General features: G+C 45.1%; 1 protein-coding gene across 2 annotated transcripts in view; it reads left to right on the forward strand.

Annotated features, from left to right (window-relative positions):
- The window catches only part of LOC137327487 (neural cell adhesion molecule 2-like), a 1,142,796-nt gene that overhangs the window by 821,349 nt on the left and 301,742 nt on the right, over positions 1 to 19,705 (forward strand). For both annotated transcript variants that reach the window (XM_067993365.1, XM_067993366.1), the window contains exons 6-7: positions 11,891 to 12,008; positions 16,516 to 16,673. In XM_067993365.1, the coding sequence (XP_067849466.1) occupies positions 11,891 to 12,008; positions 16,516 to 16,673 (276 nt within the window). The remainder of the gene's footprint in view (positions 1 to 11,890; positions 12,009 to 16,515; positions 16,674 to 19,705) is intronic.

Below are 19,705 nucleotides of genomic sequence, written 5' to 3' on the forward strand. Positions count from 1 at the left end.
ATGCAAGTCTGTCTTTCTTTTCTTTATTAAGAACATCAGAAAATGAACAAGAAATTGCCATTTGAGCACAGGCCTTGTACATTTTGCTTTATTGTGAAGTCTACAAAACTGACTCAGTCTCCTTAAGGAGAGACGGGAGGTCACAGTCCGAGTGATTGCACAGTACCGTCTGGAGGGACAGAGTGATCTGGAAAACTATAGTGTCTGCATAAGTTCCACAGGTCAATCTCCACAATGATCGAAGCGTGAAATTTTTCCCTGATTCCCATGGGTCGTCAGTGAAAACTCCGGAATATTAATCCAAACGTTGTATTCTAAGGTGACTCATCCGTATTTCCAGACCCACATGAACCCTGCCTTCCTCCAGTGGTTGGCTTGCCAGATCCTGCTTATAACACAATGAATCATTCGAGCACCCATGCCAGGGTTTTGTTTTGAGGCTTTGCTGATGCCTTTTCAAACATTTTCAGTCTCGTCTCCACTCTCTATCCATTGGAAAGGACTTTTCCAAAAATTTTGCACGAAGGTCTACGAGGAAAAAACTGAAACTTTGGATCAAATGTTCCTGTGAAGCAAGACTGTGCACTTCAGAGCTCTCCCACTTTAGGAACAGAGGATCAGGAGTAGGCCATTCAGCCCCTCGAGCCTATTCCGCCATTCAATTAGGTAATGGCTGATCTGTATCTTAACTCCATCTACCCACCTTGGTTCCATGCCCTCTTGTTTTGGATTCCCCCCACCACAGGAAATAGTTTCTCTCTATCTCCCCTATCAAACCCTTTAATCATCTTAAGCGCCTCGATTAGATCATCCCCTTAATCCTCTATACTCAAGGGAATAAAATTTGCCATGCTACCAATCTCACTTCTTTCAAAAGCCTCTTGAAAACTTATCCCTTTGAATGGACGTGGGTTCCCCACTCCCGCTTAATCTTTCCCAACTCCACCTCCATTCTCCTCTCTCCATCGTAAAGCATTCCCAGATATTGGGGCTGATTTTAAGACGAGCGGGAGTTGAAATGACCCGAGTTACTTACCCGGGCTGGAGCCGCCAGGAGTCCACCGTCTGCGATTTTAACCTGCTCTCCTGAGCAGGCGGCAAGGACACCCACCCAAAGCCGGCGGAGTCCCGATGAGGTCAACGGAGCTCGACTGCAATTTTAACTCAGGCCTGGGGGGGGGTGGAGGTGGGCGGGAAACGTCTTTCCTGCTCAGGCTAAAGCAGGTCAGAAGAGGATCAGCCCCAGAAGAGGCCGAGAAAGGGAAGTGTTTTTATTTCCTCTGGACCCCACAACGAAAACTAAAGCCGCCCTTTGCCACGGACACTCCCCACTCCCCCTTCCTGAACACGATTCCCTTCCCCGCACCCCCTGCCCCCCCGCCGCTGAGACACTAGTGGTACCCGATCCTGTCACCTGTGTGCAGCTCCAACAACACTCAAGAAGCTCGACACCATCCAGGACAAAGCAGCCCGCTTGATTGGCACCCCATCCACCACCCTAAACATTCAGTCCCTTCACCACTGGCGCACCGTGGCTGCAGTGTGTACCATCCACAGGATGCACTGCAGCAACTCGCCAAGGCTTCTTCGACAGCACCTCCCAAACCCGCGACCTCTACCACCTAGAAGGACAAGAACAGCAGGCACATGGGAACAACACCACCTGCACGTTCCCCTCCAAGTCACACACCATCCCGACTTGGAAATATATCGCCGTTCCTTCATCGTCGCTGGGTCAAAATCCTGGAACTCCCTTCCTAACAGCACTGTGGGAGAACCTTCACCACACGGACTGCAGCGGTTCAAGAAGGCGGCTCACCACCACCTTCTCAAGGGCAATTAGGGATGGGCAATAAATGCCGGCCTCCCAGCGACGCCCACATCCCATGAACAAATTTTAAATAAAACCTTCCTTGTGTCAGTGGGCGGCTTCCATGCCATGTGATTTTCTTCCCACCGACTTCCCGCCCAGAACAGGCGGGAAGTGGACTGATGGCATGTTAATGAGACCCATGAGTTAAATTAGCCCGGCCCTGTTTCCAGCTCGCCTCGCCACCCATTCTGACATGGAAGTTAACCCGCACAATTCCCCAACTATTAATTTTAATGGATGTAAAATCCTCCAGAACAACAGCAACAACTTGCATTTATATAGCGCCTTTCACTCAGTAATACGTCCCAAGGCGCTTCACGGGAGCGATTATCAAACAAAATTTGACATTGAGCCACATAAGTAGATATTAGGACAGGTGAACAAAGGCCTGGTCAAAGAGATGGGTTTTAAGGAGTTTCTTAATGGAGGAGAGAGAGGTAGAGGAGCAGAGAGGTTTAGGGAGGGAATTCCAGAGCTTAGAGCCTAGGCAGCTGAAAGCACGGCCACCACTGGTGGAGTGATGAAAATCGGGAGGCACAAGAGGCCAGAATTGGAGGAGCACAGAGATCTCGGAGGGTTGTCGGGCTGGAGGAAGTTACAGAGATAGGGAGGGGCGAGGTCATGGAGGATTTTAAAATGAGGATGAGAATTTTGAAATTGGGGTGTTCCTGGACTGGGAACCAATGTACCTGAATTCCCAATATAGGAACATAGGAACAGGAGTAGGCCATTTAGCCCCTCGTGCCTGCTCCGCCATTTGATAAGATCATGGCTGATCTGTGATCTAACTCCATATACCCGCCTTTGGCCCATATCCCTCAATACCTTTGGTTGCCAAAAAGCTATCTATCTCAGATTTAAATTCAGCAATTGAGCTAGTATCAATTGCCGTTTGCGGAAGAGAGTTCCAAATTTCTACCACCCTTTGTGTGTAGAAATGTTTTCTAATCTCGCTCCTGAAAGGTCTGGCTCTAATTTTTAGACTGTGCCCCCTACTCCTAAAATCCCCAACCAGCGAAAATAGTTTCTCTCTATCCACCCTATCCGTTCCCCCTAATATCTTATAAACTTCGATCAGATCACCCCTTAACCTTCGAAACTCTGGAGAATACAACCCCAATTTGTGTAATCTCTCCTCGTAACTTAACCCTTGAAGTCCTGGTATCATTCTAGTAAACCTACGCTGCACTCCCTCCAAGGCCAATATGTCCTTCCGAAGGTGCGGTGCCCAGAACTGCTCACAGTTCTTCAGGTGCGGTCTAACCAGGGTTTTGTACAGCTGCAGCATAACTTCTGCCCCCTTGTACTCGAGTCCTCTAGATATAAAGGCCAGCATTCCATTAGCCTTCTTGATTATTTTCTGCACCTGTTCATGACACTTCAATGATCTATGTACCTGAACCCCAAGGTCCCTTTGGACATCCACTGTTTTTAACTTTTTACCATTTAGAAAGTACCCTGTTCTATCCTTTTTTGATCCAAAGTGGATGATCTCACATTTATCTACATTGAATTCCATTTGCCACAGTTTTGCCCATTCACCTAATCTATCAATATCGCTTTGTAATTTTATGTTTTCATCTACACTGCTTACAATGCCACCAATCTTTGTATTATCGGCAAACTTAGATCTGAGACTTTCTATGCCTTCATCTAAGTGGTTAATAAATATTGTGAATAATTGAGGCCCCAAGACAGATCCCTGCGGGACTCCACTAGTCACATCCTGCCAATGTGAGTACCTTCCCATTATCCCTACTCTCTGTCGCTTTTCGCTCAGCCAACTTCCTAACCAAGTCCGTACTTTTCTCTCGATTCCATGGGCTTCTATCTTAGCTAACAGTCTCTTATGTGGGACCTTATCAAATGCCTTCTGGAAGTCCATATAAATAACATCCATTGACATTCCCCTGTCCACTACTTTAGTCACCTCTTCAAAAAATTCAATCAGGTTTGTCATGCACGACCTACCTTTCACAAATCCATGCTGGCTCTCTCTGATGAACTGAAAATTCTCGAGGTGTTCAGTCACCCTATCCTTAATTATAGACTCCAGCATTTTCCCCACAACAGGTGTTAGGCTAACTGGTCTATAATTCCCTGGTTTCCCTCTCTCTCCCTTCTTAAAAAGCGGAGTGACATGTGCAATTTTCCAATCCAGAGGGACAGTTCCTGAATCTGGAGAACGTTGAAAGATTATAGTTAGGGCATCTGCAATGTGCTCACCTACTTTCTTTAAAACCTGGGATGGAAACCATCTGGTCCTGGGGATTTGTCACTCTTTAGTGCTATTGCTTTCTTCATTACTGTTACTTTACTTATGTTAATTTTATCGAGTCCCTGTCCCCGATTCAGTATTAGTTTTCTTGGGATTTCCGGTGTGCTATCCTCTTTTTCTACTGTAAATACTGATGCAAAGTAATTATTCAACATGTTCACCATTTCCCCACTGTCAATGACAAAATCCCCACTTTCAGTTTTTAAGGGGCCAACACTGCTCCTGACCACCCTCTTTTTATAATGTAATTATAAAAGTTCTTCGTATTGGTTTTGATATCCCTTGCAAGTTTCTTTTCATACTCACATTATATGTGCTCCTATCTTGCAGAGCTCTGTACTGGGAGCTGTAATTTGTAAAAACTACCCCCACACTGCTTTGGGAAGGGTAGTTTATAATTACTTCCGCTGATTGTCAAAATCTTGGGACAATCTCCCAAAGAAAGGTCTTAAGATTGAGAAGGGCTCGGGCTCTTTTAAAGAAAAATCCGGCTTGTCCTCTCAGTTCAGCAATCTCCTCTGACTTGTTTGCTCTAGTAAGGGCGGGATATTAATTGCTACTTCTCTCTCCCTCACCAGTCCTAAGTTTTGCTTTCTGGAAGAGCCTCCTTGCACTTATGGGATTTTAGGAGAATGAGTCAATGCTATAGATGCAGTGCATTGGTACTTGCAGTGCTCAGTATAAGCGCACTGGGCTTTCTTCGACTATTTGGATTTTACCATTCCCCACTCCACCACCCCTCAACCTCGAAGGAGACAGCCGAAACGTCATCCCATTTCCTGCAGTGACTTCTTCGATGACCGATGAGACCAATTTTTACTGCGAATGAGCATCCCCAGATTGAACACTGGATTCTGGTTGCACCAGACTGGGAATCTTGATTTTTCAGGCGAGATTTCCTCATCTGGTGTTTACACTCAGCACCAGCAATACAACAGGCCTCATAGTATGAGGTGCCTTCGAGGATGGTTTTCGGTCAGGCTTTCTTATCCGTTCCCACTTATGGATGTCTTTTTTGCACTGTTTCAGAATCTCCTTTAAGCTGTTTTTATATCTCAGGTGGGTTACTCCAATTCCAAAAACCCAGGAGATTTTGTGTCATATTTTTTGCCTTGATCCTTTCTACATGCATGGCATTTGGATTGGAGGCATAGACAGTTTGCATATAAGATTTGCACTACTTAGTGGAGAAAGGGATAGACTGAATAATTATAGGCCAGTCAGTCTAACCTCGGTGGTGGGCAAATTATTGGAATCAACTCTGAGGGAAACATAAATCGTCATTTAGAAAGGCACAGAGTAATCAAGGACAGTCAGCATGGATTTGTTAAGGGAAGGTCGTGTCTGACTAACTTGTTTGAATTTTTTGAGGAGGTAACAAGGAGGGTAGATGAGGGTAATGCGTTTGATGTAGTCTACATGGATTTTAGCAAGGCTTTTGACAAGGTCCCACATGGCAGACTGGTCAAAAAAGTAAACGCCCACGGGATCCAAGGGAAAGTGGCTAGTTGGATCCAAAATTGGCTCAGTGGCAGGAAACAAAGGATAATGGTTGACGGGTGTTTTCGTGATTGGAAGGCAGTTTCCAGTGAGGTTCTGCAGGGCTCAGTACTGGGTCCCTTGCTTTTTGTGGTATATATTAATAATTTGGACTTGAATGTAGGGGACATGATTAAGAAGTTTGCAGATGATACCAAAATTGGCCGTGTGGTTGATAGTGAGGAGGAAAGCTGTAGACTGCAGGAAGATATCAATGGACTGGTCAGGTGGGCAGAAAAGTGACAAATGGAATTCAATCCAGAAAAGTGTGAGGTGATGCATTTGGGAAGGGCAAACAAGGCAAGGGAGTACACAATAAATGGGAGGATACTGAGAGGTGTAGAGGAACAGAGGGACCTTGGAGTGCAGGTCCACAGATCCCTGAAGGTAGCAGGACAGGTAGGTAAAGTGATTAAGAAGACATACAGAATGCTTTCCTTTATTAGCCAAGTCATAGAATATAAGAGCAGGGAGGTTATGCTGGAACTGTATGAAACACGAGTTAGGCCACAGCTTGAGTACTGCGCACAGTTCTGGTCACTACATTACAGGAAAGAATTGATTGCACTGGAGAGGGTACAGAGGAGATTTACGAGGATGTTGGCAGGACTGGAGAATTTTAGCTATAAGAAAAGAGTGAATAGGCTGGGGTTGTTTTCTTTGGAACAAAGGAAGCTGAGGGGAAATTTAATTGAAGTGTATAAAATTATGAGGGGCCTGGATAGAGCGGAGAGGAAGAACCTATTTCCCTTAGTAGAGGGGTCAGTGACCAGTGGGCATAGATTTAAACTAATTGGTAGAAGGATTAGAGGGGAGCTGAGGAGAATTTTTTTATTCCAGAGAGTGGTGGGGGTCTGGAACTCACTGCCTGAAAGAGTGGTAGAGGCAGAAACCCTCAACTCATTTAAAAAGTACTTGGATGTGCACTTGAAGTGCCTACAGGGCTACGGACCAAGTGCTGGAAAGTGGGATTAAGCTGGATAGCTCTTTTCCGGCCGGCACGGACACGAAGGGCCGAATGGCCTCTTTCTGTGCTGTAAGTTTCTATGATTCTGTGATTCTACGCGTACGATATCCATCCGATATTACAGTCCAGAATGTCCTGCAGACTAGTCGTAGGGCTTGTTTTACAACACAAAAAGTCCTGTAGATTATGGCGTAAATGGCGTGCAACAGCAATGGCGTGACTATTCATGCCATGCCATCATTTCATCAGACTTAAGCTCCAATTGGCCGTTTCCCTCACGGAAACAGTGAGGAGTTCATTAACATAGGCCGCCCCCTTTAAAACCAATGGCGATCGCCAGTATTTTACTGGTCCACGCTGGGAAAATTATGCTTCCAACTATTGTGAGATAAGATTGTTGAAATAGCTGTGCCTGGTAATTTTTCCAAGGGTGGCCTGTTTTGTGTTGGGAAGTAGGTGATAACTTAAACAGTCTTCAGTATCTTTAGCCTGCGTTCTGTTCTGTGAGCTTTACCTCCTGTTGCCTGCACAGCTCGCTCTCAAAATCGGGTAGGAGTTATTGCATGGAGCCACTCCATGTAGGACAGTACATCTCTTTCACTGCACAGTGGGCGGTTTTCATCAGAACAGAGGAGATGACGAGAGGTGATTTGATAGAGATGATTAAAATTATGAAGAGATGGAAGAGAAACAGACTGGGGTAGATTTTGGCCTGGTTCCGTTTTTGAACCGAGAGGCCCGGCAGATTCTTTAAATGAGGCCTGAGGCCCAATTTTGGGCCGTCTTCGGGCCAATGCCCGCCGATTCTTGGCCTGAAAACGGACCCGGACGATTCTCTGCCCCGTCAAGTAGATGCCACGGATGGAAAGAAATTCAGAGAGCACGTCTGCACAGGTTGGTGTCCTGGGCAGATGGTTTGCCGAGTGGCAACGGCATAAGGCCTTGGGAGCAAGTGGGCCCAAGCACGCACGCACTGGTGAATGATCACAAAGCTATATTGCTGTTATACCCATGGGTTATGCTATCATATAAGTAGATATTGAGCAGTGTGAGTCAAATCTTTTAAAAATTCATTCTAAGGATGTGGGTGTTGCTGGCAAGGCTGGCATTTATTGCCCTGAATTTGATACAACTGAGTGCCTCTCTAGGCCACGTTAGAGGACAATTAGGAGTCAACCACCCTGGTGTGGGACTGGAGTCACATATTGGCCCAGACCGGGTAAGGACTATAGGTTTCCAGTTGAGTTTTTATGACAATCTGACACTTTTACTGATATCAGGTTTTTATTTCCAAATTTTTAATCTGAACTGAATTCGAGTCCTCGAGCTGCCACGGTGGGATTCAAACTCATATTCTCAGGGTTATTAGTTCAGGTTTCTTGATTACTGGTCCAATGACATAACCACTACACTTCTGTACTCCGGCACATAAGAGGCATGGGCATTGCTTATGAGAGTGAACAAAAGGTGTCAACAGCAGCCCTGAACTTGTAACACCCATGTGTACTACCATTATGAGATTAAACTCAAGAAAGAGGGTTTTCAAAATATGGTCCCTTTAATCATTTACAAACCAACGGTGGGAGTGAATTTAAAAGTTTCATTTGTTTTTACTGGAGCCCCACAGATACTAAGTAATAAAAAGTTAACATTCATTGTAAGTCACTAAACACCTCCTTTATTTCTTTGAACAATTGCTGTGACACAGAAGACAGACTCGAGAGGCCTCTAAGAGTGGTGCTTCCAATTACCAGCAGAGAACTGGCAGGGCCCACGCTGGGAAAATTATGCTTCCAACTATTGTGAGATAAGATTGTTGAAATAGCTATGCCTGGTAATTTCTCCAAGGGTGGCCTGTTTTGTGTTGGGAAGCAGGTGATAACTAAAACAGTCTTCAGTATCTTTAGCCTGCGTTCTGTTCTGTGAGCTTTACCTCCTGTTGCCTGCACAGCTCGCTCTCAAAATCGGGTAGGAGTTATTGCATGGAGCCACTCCATGTAGGACAGTACATTTCTTTCACTGCACAGGGGGCGGTTTTCGTCAGTACAGAGGAGATGACGAGAGGTGATTTGATAGAGATGATTAAAATTATGAAGAGATGGAAGAGAAACAGACTGGGGTAGATTTTAGTCTGGGTCCTTTTTCGAACCGAGAGGCCCAGCAGATTCTTTAAATGAGGCCCGAGGCCCAATTTTGGGCCGTCTTCGGGCGCACGGGCACAACGCCCGCCGATTCTGGGCCCGCAAACGGACCCGGACGAATCTCTGCCCCGTCAAGTCGATGCCACGGATGGAAGGAAATTCAGAGAGCACGCCTGCACAGGTTGGTGTCCCGGGCAGATGGTTTGCTGATACACAAGGTACCATAAGGCCTTGGGAGCAAGTGGGCCCAAGCGCACACGTTGGTGAGTGATCCACGGCATCGAGAGGCTCAGAAAAGGGAAACAGGAAGAGTAAAAGTAGAAGGAAATAAAAACGTTACTGCCTCTCGATGGGTTAATGCCGAAGAAACCACCCAATCAAGCGCATTGTGCCCTCGGAATGACATAATAGAAAATTAGTTTCCATGGAACCTAAGCAACAAAAATGTCATACATTCCCCATCGTCATCAAAACCCAACAATGCGTGAATAATAGATTCAGTTTTATTTCGGTGGCTTATTCCCTTCCTCCAGCATTTATTTCTTTCAGTATCCATTAGTGTTACAAGTTCAGTAATGGAAGATGAAAGTAGGGTTGTGTTTCATCACTGCCTTGAGCGCTGGATGAAATGTGTGCTCATATATCCATTAACAACCTCAGTGAGGTCTCCCACTAGGTGTAAATCATCATGCTATATTGACTTTCTGGAACTCTGGAGGGGTCATGCATTCCCTGGGGTGAGGGAAGCGCGGCAGTTTGGAGGGGACAGTATCTTGGGGACACCATCACCTCCACGCTCCCCTCCAAGTCGCACAGCACCCTGACTTGGACATACGCCACCGTTCCTTCATCGCCGCTGGATGAGAATCCTGGAACTGCCTACGGATCACCATTGCGGGAGTGCCATCACCACAAGGGCTGCAGCAGCTTATGAAGAAGGCCGACCACCACCCTCTCAAGGGCAGCTAGGGATGGGCAACAGACTACCTGCAGATTTTAATAATCAGATATTCAAAGACCACTGATTTACATAATGTATTCAGGTGATTTTTCCATGCGCGAGCTGGGGCCGAGATCACCTCGTACAAAAGGTCGGTAATGTAACGCGTAGAATTCAGGGCCAGGCTGATGATCTGGACTAGTTTCGATCGCCGAAGGGGTCGGAGAGGAATTTCCCAGATTTTTCCCCCAAATTGGCCGGGGTTTTAGTCTGGTTTTCATCTCTCGCAGGAGATCACAAGGCGTGGGGTGGGGAGTGTATATGTTGTGATACACGAGGTACCACGTTTGTGTGGGACAGGCTGGATGAGCCAGAGGGCCTTTTCCTGTCTGTCATTTTTCATATGTTCATGTTTTGCTTTTCTCCCATTCGACCCCTGGAAATGTTTTAATCCCAGCTCCGAAACAGTCTATTTTAATCATTTAGCAGAGTGTTCACTGTGTCTTTTTTTGTCTTTTGGCATCTCATTGTAAATAAAAAATATGATTTTAAAACTGACAGTTTGTGAAGCGACTGTAACAGAGAATGTCTCCCTGTCACCACCAGTGTGCTCCAAGGCATCATGTGGGCGCCAATTAAATGGTACACTATTATAAATAAACCAGCTTGTAATATATTTAGTGTCAGAAATCTCGAACATTCGATTAAAATTGTATGCAAACAAACAAACAGCTGTTGACATCTCATTCTTGCGCCTCATTAGGTAAGTCAACTGCCAGGTGTGGGGAAGACCCTATTAAGACTTAGAAAGGAGTCAACTTAGCTTACCAGTCTGTGCTGTGTTATTTGATCAGTCATGGCTGTGTTAAGCGATGCTGCATTCTTTCTCAGCACCCCTGAGCTAGAAAAGGGAAAAATAAGCTCAAAGCTCTAGCTATTAATGACCATGACCATGACCATACCCTGAAGAAATGTTTGTGTGTGTGTGTGTGTGTGTGCCAGGTAGAAGAGAATTGCATTTGACTGTTACGTCTCCACAAAGCTTGTTGAATTAGGATTGCCAACTCTGACTGGATGTATCCCAGGAGGTTTCATCACATGACTTCGTGCCTCCAACCTCCCCACCCCCACGCTCCCGCCATTGGTTACCTGACACGCCCATCTTCACCGAGCCCCGCCTTCCCTCGGCCAATTGGAAAGCGAAAAGACTCTTCATTATCCAATTGGATGATTCTTGTCTCTCAGCCAAAGAGCCTTTTATCCCCATCTCCAATATTTTTATAACTAATAAGCAAAAAGTGTTCAAAGAAAATGAAATAAAACACACAATTTTTTTGATGCCACCTGTGATTTTTCTCCCAGGTTACTCACAGCAGAGTCCTGGAGATTAATCTTCAGTTCCTGCAGAGACTCCAGGCCAATCCTGGAGAGCTGGCAACCCTAGGTTGAATAGCTGTGTCTTGCAATGGTGGGACAGAGCTTCAGTCACCACTCCATTGAGTTCCTGATCTCGGCCTTGCCGTTGTGTTGAAAGTCATCAGACAGCTGCTAACAGCTGGCTCGGAGTGTGATTGGTTGGGGCCTCGGACTGACTGACCTGTTAATCATAGATGACCATTGGCCGGGGAGAACCAGATGGGCCAGAGTCAAAATGGAGGAGATCAGGGCAAGGAGAGTGAGATTAATTGAATAGCTCTTTCAAAGAGCCAGCACAGGCACGATGGGCTGAATGGCCTCCTCCTATGCTGTATCATTTCTATGATTCTGTGGCTCAGACCCTCACATGACAAAATAAAGATAGAAAATGGAACAATTTCTTCAGTTGACCTGTGAACTGATTTGGGCGGCGATTCTCTGCCCATTTCTGGTTCACTTTGTTCCAGCGATCCGGTTGAATTCAAAATGTATTGTAATGAGAAACGAAATCGGAAAATGTTAGATGTACTGCTTCTGTGAAGAAGAGGAGAGGTTAGCGTTTCAGATGTAGACCCTTCATCAAAACTGGATAGAAATTGATTTCGGCAAGCCGCAGTAATTCTGCTTTGTTCTTGTTTGTAACCTGCTTTGATTGCTCAGTGACCTCCGTGAACCCTTGCACTCACTCACCCCTTTTTTTCCTCTGTCTCTGCTTTTCTATTCTGACTCACTACAGTTCCTCCTGTAATTCATGTGCCCGAGAGGTCAGCGAATGCTACAGCAGATCACCAGGAGTCCGTAACCCTGCTGTGCACAGCCACTGGTTCTCCAGAGCCCAACATCAGCTGGTACAGGTAAGGGGGGAGGGAAGGTGGGTTGCCAACCCTCCAGGATTGTCCTGGAGTCTCCAGGAATTAAAGATTAATCTCCTGGACACTGCTTGGGCAAAATCCGAAAAAAAATCATAGGGGCGTTAAAAAAATTGTGCATTTTTAATAAGTTTCTTTGAACAATTTTATTAGTTATTGGTTAGAGGGGGGAATAAAAGACTGTTTGACTGGATGGGGCAGTTGCAGGTGGGAGGTCATGTGCTGAAACCTCAGGAATATGTCCAACCAGAGTTGGCAACCCGAGGGGGAGACAAAGGTCAAGCCTTAGCTTTAAAAGATATCCAATCCCTGACTGCAAATCGAGGAGGGTGAACAGAGTTTGTGTGGTAACGGCCAAATCTTTAGAGTTGGTTTTGAATGCTTGAAACGATGATTTTGTAAGCTTATCAAATTTCTGGTTTGATTTGAATGGTTGCTCTGCTTTCAAGATCATTGGTGAATTCTGAACTCTTGTTTAGTTTGTTAGATTTAAAACACAATAGTATGGCACGGTTCAGTTCAACTGCTGTGTGTGGTGATTTTTCTTGGTCAAAAGACCAATTTGCATTTCTACAGCACCTTTCATGACCTCAGGACATCCCAATGCACTTTACAGCCAATGAAGTACTTTTTGAAGTGTAGTCACTGTTGTAATGTAGGGAAATAATAGCTGCCAATTTGCACACAGCAAGATCCCACAAACGCCAATGAGACACAGATAATGTATTGAGGGATAAATAGTGGCCAGGAAGAGCTCCACTGCTTTTCTTCAAATGGTGCCATGGGATCGTTTATGTCCACCTGAGAAGCCAGGCAGTGGCCTCCGTTTAACATTTTATCTGAAAGACAACACCTCCAACAGTGCAGCACTGGACCAGCACTAGATTTTGTGCTTATGGCCCTGGAGTGGGACTTGAATGCACAACCATTCTGACTCAGAGGTGAGAGTGCTACCCACTGAGCCAAGACTGACACACAGAGGTAGAGGGAAATAGGCTTCATGCTGATGCTGATGAATGGACAATATTCGGCATTCTTAAGTCAGATTTATCATGTGAATATACAGAGGATCCATTGTGTCCCATCAAATACTCCCAGGTAAATCATAGTATGGTCCTTGGCCTTTTCTTGTCCAGCAATTCCTATTGTGCACCCCGTCTATTGAATTCGATGTGTAATAGATCATTACAATGTGACAGAGATTCTCTTCAAGTTATTGAACCCAGCGAGTCATTAAGTTATGAATGACAACAACTTGCATTTATGTAGCACTTTTAACATGAAAATAGGTCCAAAAGCGTTTCATAATCAAAAGGATGGATACCGAGCCATAGGAGGAGATATTAGGTGGGGGTGACTAAAGCCTGGTCAAAGAGGTGACTTGACACTGGTATGGGCTGACACATCATTCAGATGCTCAACAACAAAATCGGAGTCAATGTAGGAAATATTAAGCGGCTCTTTTACACTATACAGTGAGGCAGTTTAACAATATTTTTATGGGTGCACCATGGGTTGATGCACACGGTGAGAAGGAGGAAGCACAAATGTACCATAAAGCAATGACAGAAATCAAAATTGTAATTGTAAATTAATTGTACCGTATAAATGGTGTTTAATTTTGATTGGGATAAAAATGTACAGTTGTGCAGTCAGACTCGTAAACCTGCCGCCTATTGCCCAGAGACACCTGCTAATAAAAGTAATTGCATGAAGAGGTAGGTTCAGAACAGGCTGCAGTAGTATGTAATTTAACCAGAAAGGCAGTGTCAGTTTTCCAACCTTGTTTGTGTTTAGAAGGGACTGTACACAAGTGAGAATGAAGAGCAGCTTTAAATGACTCGTATGGAAGTTCTGTCAGTGAGCGTTTCTCTTGCTCTCTTGACGACTCTCGCTGGAGTATGGTTCCATAGGCTCCGTTCCCTCTCCAAAGTGGGCGTCCTTCACGTGTGCACCATGGCAGAAAAGTGTTGGCAGGCCAATCGACAGTGGGAGGCATCACAGCTGAGCTTGAGCCTGCTGTCACCTGATGTCCAAGGACAGTCAAGAACACTTTAATTGATTCTTATTAGTAATTAACACTTTAATTGGTTCATATCAGTAATTATCACATTAATTGATTGATATCAGTCATATACATTTTCATTGGTTTATATCAGTAATTTACACCCTAATTGATTTATTTCAGTAATTTACACCCTAATTGATTTATTTCAGTAATTTACACCCTAATTGATTTATTTCAGTAATAAACACAGATTGATTCATTTCGATAATTAACACTTTAATTGATTCAGATCAGTAATGTTAATTGATTTGACATTTTAATTCATTAATATCAGTAATGAATGGATTAATTTATTTGTAGCAGTAATGAATGTGTTAATTTCTCTGTCCAGCTGAGTGGAACTGCCTTTGCCTGGTCCCACTCTTACCTAGTCAATCGTAGCCAGATTTTTATCCTCGGCCCCCACCATAAACTGCATTCCCTCGACACAGATTCCATCCTCCTGGCCATTGTCACAGGGTGAATCAGACTGTGCATAACCCAAGGGCTTATTTGATTCTTAGTTGAGCTTCTGACTCCATATCCTCTCCATCACAAAGACTGCATACTTCCACCTCCATAACATCGCCCATCTCCGCCCCAGCCTCAGCCCGTCTGCTCCTGAAACCCTCATCCGTGCCTTTGTAACCTCCAGACTTGAAAAGCAAAGAAGTTATGTTAAACCACACCTGGAGTATTGTGCACAGTTCTGGGCTCCATATTATAGAAAGGATGTAGAGGCATTGGAAAGGGCGGAAAAAAGATTCACAAGGTTAATACCAGAACTGAGAGGATATACTTTTCAGGAAAGGCTGAACAGGCTGGGGCTCTTTTCTCTAGAAAAGAGAAAGCTGAGGGGGTGACCTAATAGAGGTCTTTAAGATAATGAAAGGATTTGATAGGGTAGACGTAGAGAAAATGTTTCCACTTGTGGGGGAGTCCAAAACTAGAGGTCACCAATATAAAATAGTCACTCATAAATCCAATAGGGAATTCAGGAGAAACGTCTTTAGCCAAAGAGTGGTGAGAATGTGGAACTCGCTCCCACACGGAATAGTTGAGGCGAATAGCACAGAAGAATTTAAGCGGAAGCTAGAGGAAGAAAGGAATAGAAGGATGTGCTGATAGGGTGAGATGAAATAGGGAGGGAGGAGGCTCGTGTGGAGCATAAATGCTGGCATAGACCAGTTGGGCTGACTGGCCTGTTTCTGTGCAGTAGTTTCAATGTAACTCGATGTAAGACTCGACTATTCTCATGCTCTCCTGGCCGGCCTCTCATTTTCCACCCTCCATAAACTTGAGCTCATCTGAAACTCTGCGACCCGTATTGTAACTCGCAAAAAATACTTCTTACCCATCACTCCTATGCTCGCTGACCTATATTGGCTTCCAGTCCATCAACACCTCAAATTTAAAATCCCCCATCCTCGTGTTCAGATCCCTTCGAACTCGGCCCTCTGCATCTCTGTAATCCACCGGCCCTACGACCTATCGAAAGCTCTGCCTTCAGCCAACTCTGACCTCAAGCATTCTCTCACTCCCTTCACCCCACCCTTGGTGGTCGTGCCTTCAGCCATCTAGGCCTTAAGCTCTCGAATTCCCTCGCCATACCTCTCTGTCTCTCTATCTCTCTGTGTCTTAAGTCCCTCCTTAAAACCTACCTCTTTAACCAACCTTTTTATCACCCGTCCCAATACCTCCCTCTTTGGCTCAGTGTCAATTTGTGCCTGATAACGCTCCTGTGGAGCGCCTTGGGGCGTTTTCCTATGTTAAAGGCGCTATAGAAATGCAATTGTTGTTGCTGTCCAGCATATTAAAAAAGACTTTGCTCCAAAACAGTTAAACTTGCAAAGAATGGAATTTCATGTGAACAGATTAATATGTTCATTACTACTAATGCCCGGTGTAATTTCAACCCTTTTGTTGTGTAGACTTCCCCTTTTAGCGACAGCATGAACTGAGAGGCTTTTTCAATGCTTGTCACTGACTGTACAGCGTCAGTGAAGAGCAGCTTCGGAACAAAAACATCTGTCTCCAGGCTGTCTCTGCGCATTAGTTTGAAAGCCGATAATAAAAAAAAAAGAGACAAAAGAATAAACTGGAAATCTGAAATAAAGACAGAAAGTACCAGAAATTCCGTAACAGATCGATCAACATCAGGATCTGATAAAGAATCACATCTGTCTCTTCCCTTTCAGATGCTGATTGACCTGCTTTGCGTTGCTAGCAATTTCAGTTTTTATATAACAGATGCAATCCCATGATTCGGAATGGTGGGGTGAGGCGGGGGGGAGACAACAGATGGGTCCATAACCTCCATGTCACAAGGTGGTAGCACTGATGCCTGAGAGTAAAGTCCTGGTTAGAGTATAGGGTCTCAGCTGGATGTAGGTGACACTTCCTTTCAATCCTGTAATCTTGAACTCTCACACTTTGTCCTTGCAGAAATGGGAGACTCGTTGAACAAGATGATAAGTACTCGCTGAAGAGAAGCACAGAGCTGACAATAAGGAACATTGCTCGAGAGGACACAGGGCCGTACAGCTGCAGGGCAACAAATAAAGCAGGAAGCATGGAAGAACAATTGTCCTTGAAAGTCTTTGGTAAGTTGGCGCTTTGTGCTTACTGCTGACTGACCAGGCTCTCCACACTTCTGGTACCAGGTATTCTTTTCTTCTCTGATTTGCTCCTTCTCCCGCACTTTTTTTTATTCGTTCACGGGATGTGGGCGTCACTGGTGAGGCCGGTATTTATTGCCCATCCCTAATTGCCCTCGAGAAGGTGAGCCGCCTTCTTGAACCGCTGCAGTCCGTGTGGTGACGGTTCTCCCACAGTGCTGTTAGGAAGGGAGTTCCAGGATTTTGACCCAGCGACGATGAAGGAACGGCGATATATTTCCAAGTCGGGATGGTGTGTGACTTGGAGGGGAACGTGCAGGTGGTGTTGTTCCCATGTGCCTGCTGCTCTTGTCCTTCTTGGTGGTAGAGGTCGCGGGTTTGGGAGGTGCTGTCGAAGAAGCCTTGGCGAGTTGCTGCAGTGCATCCTGTGAATGGTACACACTTCAGCCACAGTGCGCCGGTGGTGAAGGGAGTGAATGTTTAGGGTGGTGGATGGGGTGCCAATTAAGCGGGCTGTTTTATCTTGGATGGTGTCGAGTTTCTTGAGTGTTGTTGGAGCTGCACTCATCCAGGCAAGTGGAGAGTATTCCATCACACTCCTGACTTGTGCCTTGTAGATGGAGGAAAGGCTTTGGGGAGTCAGGAGGTGAGTCACTCGCCGCAGAATACCCAGCCTCTGACCTGCTCTCGTAGCCACAGTATTTATATGGCTGGTCCAGTTAAGTTTCTGGTCAATGGTGACCCCCAGGATGTTGATGGTGGGGGATTCGGCGACGGTAATGCACTGAAAGACATGACCCATGCTGGAGTACCATTCCACAGGTCCTGGCTGTCCTCTAATTCCTTACCTTGTGAGCTCAATGGCAAATGTCGGCAAGCTATTCAATCCACGGGAAGGTAGAAAAGGCCCTCGTAATTAGGTTACACCCATCAGGAAAGATTGAACAGGGGCTGGGGCTCTTTTCTCCAGGAAAGAGAAGGCTGAGGGGTGACCTGATAGAGGTCTTCAAAATTATGAAAGGGTTCGATAGGGTAGACGTAGAGAAGATGATTTCACATGTGGGGGAGACCAGAACTGGGGGCCATAAATATAAGATAGTCACTAATAAATCCAATAGGGAATTCGGGAGAAACTTCTTTATCCAGAGAGTGGTTAGAATGTGGAACTCGCTGCCTCAAGGTGTAGTTGAGGCGAATAGCAGAGATGAATTTATGGGGAAGCTCGATAAATACATGAGGGAGAAAAGAATAGAAGGTTATGCTGATAGAGTGAGATGAAGAGGGGAGGGAGAAGGTTCCTGTGGAGCATAAACAGTTGGGCTGAATGGCCTGTTTCTGTGACTCTATGTACCAATGTGACATGCTTATGACCAAGAGTCCCTCCATATAACAGTCATGCTAATGAAACAGTCAGACACTTACTTTTGCGCACACTCTTTTGGTAAAACGCTTCAGAATGAGTTTACTCTTTCCGCCTTTGCCAACTTCAACCCCCTGTAAAAATTGGACCTTGGGGATACAACTTTCTGCTTTGGATCAAAGTTTGCCTTTAATCATCAGGCATTCAGCTCCTCTAACATTCTAATTCAGAAAACCGAATCTCTTAACATTTATATCTAACTGGAATATTTTTAGATGTAAATTAATGAAGATAACTCAAACTGTCAAGGAGGTTACAAATTGTGCAGCTTTGAAAGCGAGAAATGGTTTAAAGGGAAAGTATATTCTGTCAGAATTGTCCCACATTGCTTAATATTATCTCTGTTATGTTGTTTGATCCGTAGTACTATTGGTTAGAAGCAGCCTTGAAGCAAACAGTTTCCAGAGAATTCTCCTTTAAATGACCCAATACCTCAAGGAGACTTGGTGGTGATCAAACTGAAGCTTGCACCATTATGAAGTGAACTGACAAACTGATGTGGAGATGCCGGTGATGGACTGGGGTTGACAATTGTAAACAATTTTACAACACCAAGTTATAGTCCAGCAATTTTATTTTAAATTCACAAGCTTTCGGAGGCTTCCCCCTTCGTCAGGTGAACGATGTGAATTATTCGCTTTCACATCGTTCACCTGACGAAGGGGGAAGCCTCCGAAAGCTTGTGAATTTAAAATAAAATTGCTGGACTATAACTTGGTGTTGTAAAATTGTTTACAATTGACAAACTGAGGCAGACAAGCTGCGCACAAAGGCACAAATACAGGGTTTACAAGTTGAAGATTAGTAAATTGGATGTAAGAAGGGGGAGTCAGACAGAACTTTATTTACCCTTTATTTAGCAGGTGTCAGCCGTGGCTCAGTGGGTCGCACCCTCGCCTCTGAGTCAGAAGGTTGTGCGTTCAAGGGACTTGAGCATAAAATCTAGGCTGATACTGCAGTGCAGCACTGAGGGAGGTGCCATCTTTCAAATGAGATGTTAAAACTAAAGCTCTGTCTGCTCTCTCACGTGGAAATAAAAGATCCCATGGCACTATTTCAAAGAAGAGCAGGGGAGTTCTCCCTGGTGTCCTGGCCAATATTTATCCCTCAACCAACTGCACTAAAACAGATTATCTGGTCATTATCATGTTGCTGTTTGTGGGACTTTGTTGGATATTCGCTGCTACGTTTCCTACATTACAACAGAGACTACATGGCAAAAAGGTACTTCATTGGCTGTAAAGCTCTTTGGGACATCCTGAGGTCATGAAAGGCGATAGATAAATGCAAGTTTTTCGTTCTTTTTACCCAGAAGGTCCTATGTTCGATCTGTGTTGAAGTAGCTGACCCCAGCCAGCATATTGGAATAAGCTATAATTGGCTGTGGTAGTGAGCTTTGGCCTAGTGTTAGCATCCCCGCCCCTGAGTCAGAAGGCAAAGGGTTTGATCCCCTCTCCAGCCAGCCCCAGTGACTGGAGGCCACAATGTAGTGTCTAAATACTACTGGCTTCATATCCTGCGGGATGCTCGTTTCCAGATGGAGTGACCACTGGTTGAGTGGTAAATCTTCCTGCCCAGGAGTCAGAATGTTCGGTTT

Source organism: Heptranchias perlo, chromosome 11, assembly GCF_035084215.1.
Source record: "Heptranchias perlo isolate sHepPer1 chromosome 11, sHepPer1.hap1, whole genome shotgun sequence".
In the NCBI taxonomy this organism is placed as follows: domain Eukaryota; kingdom Metazoa; phylum Chordata; class Chondrichthyes; order Hexanchiformes; family Hexanchidae; genus Heptranchias; species Heptranchias perlo.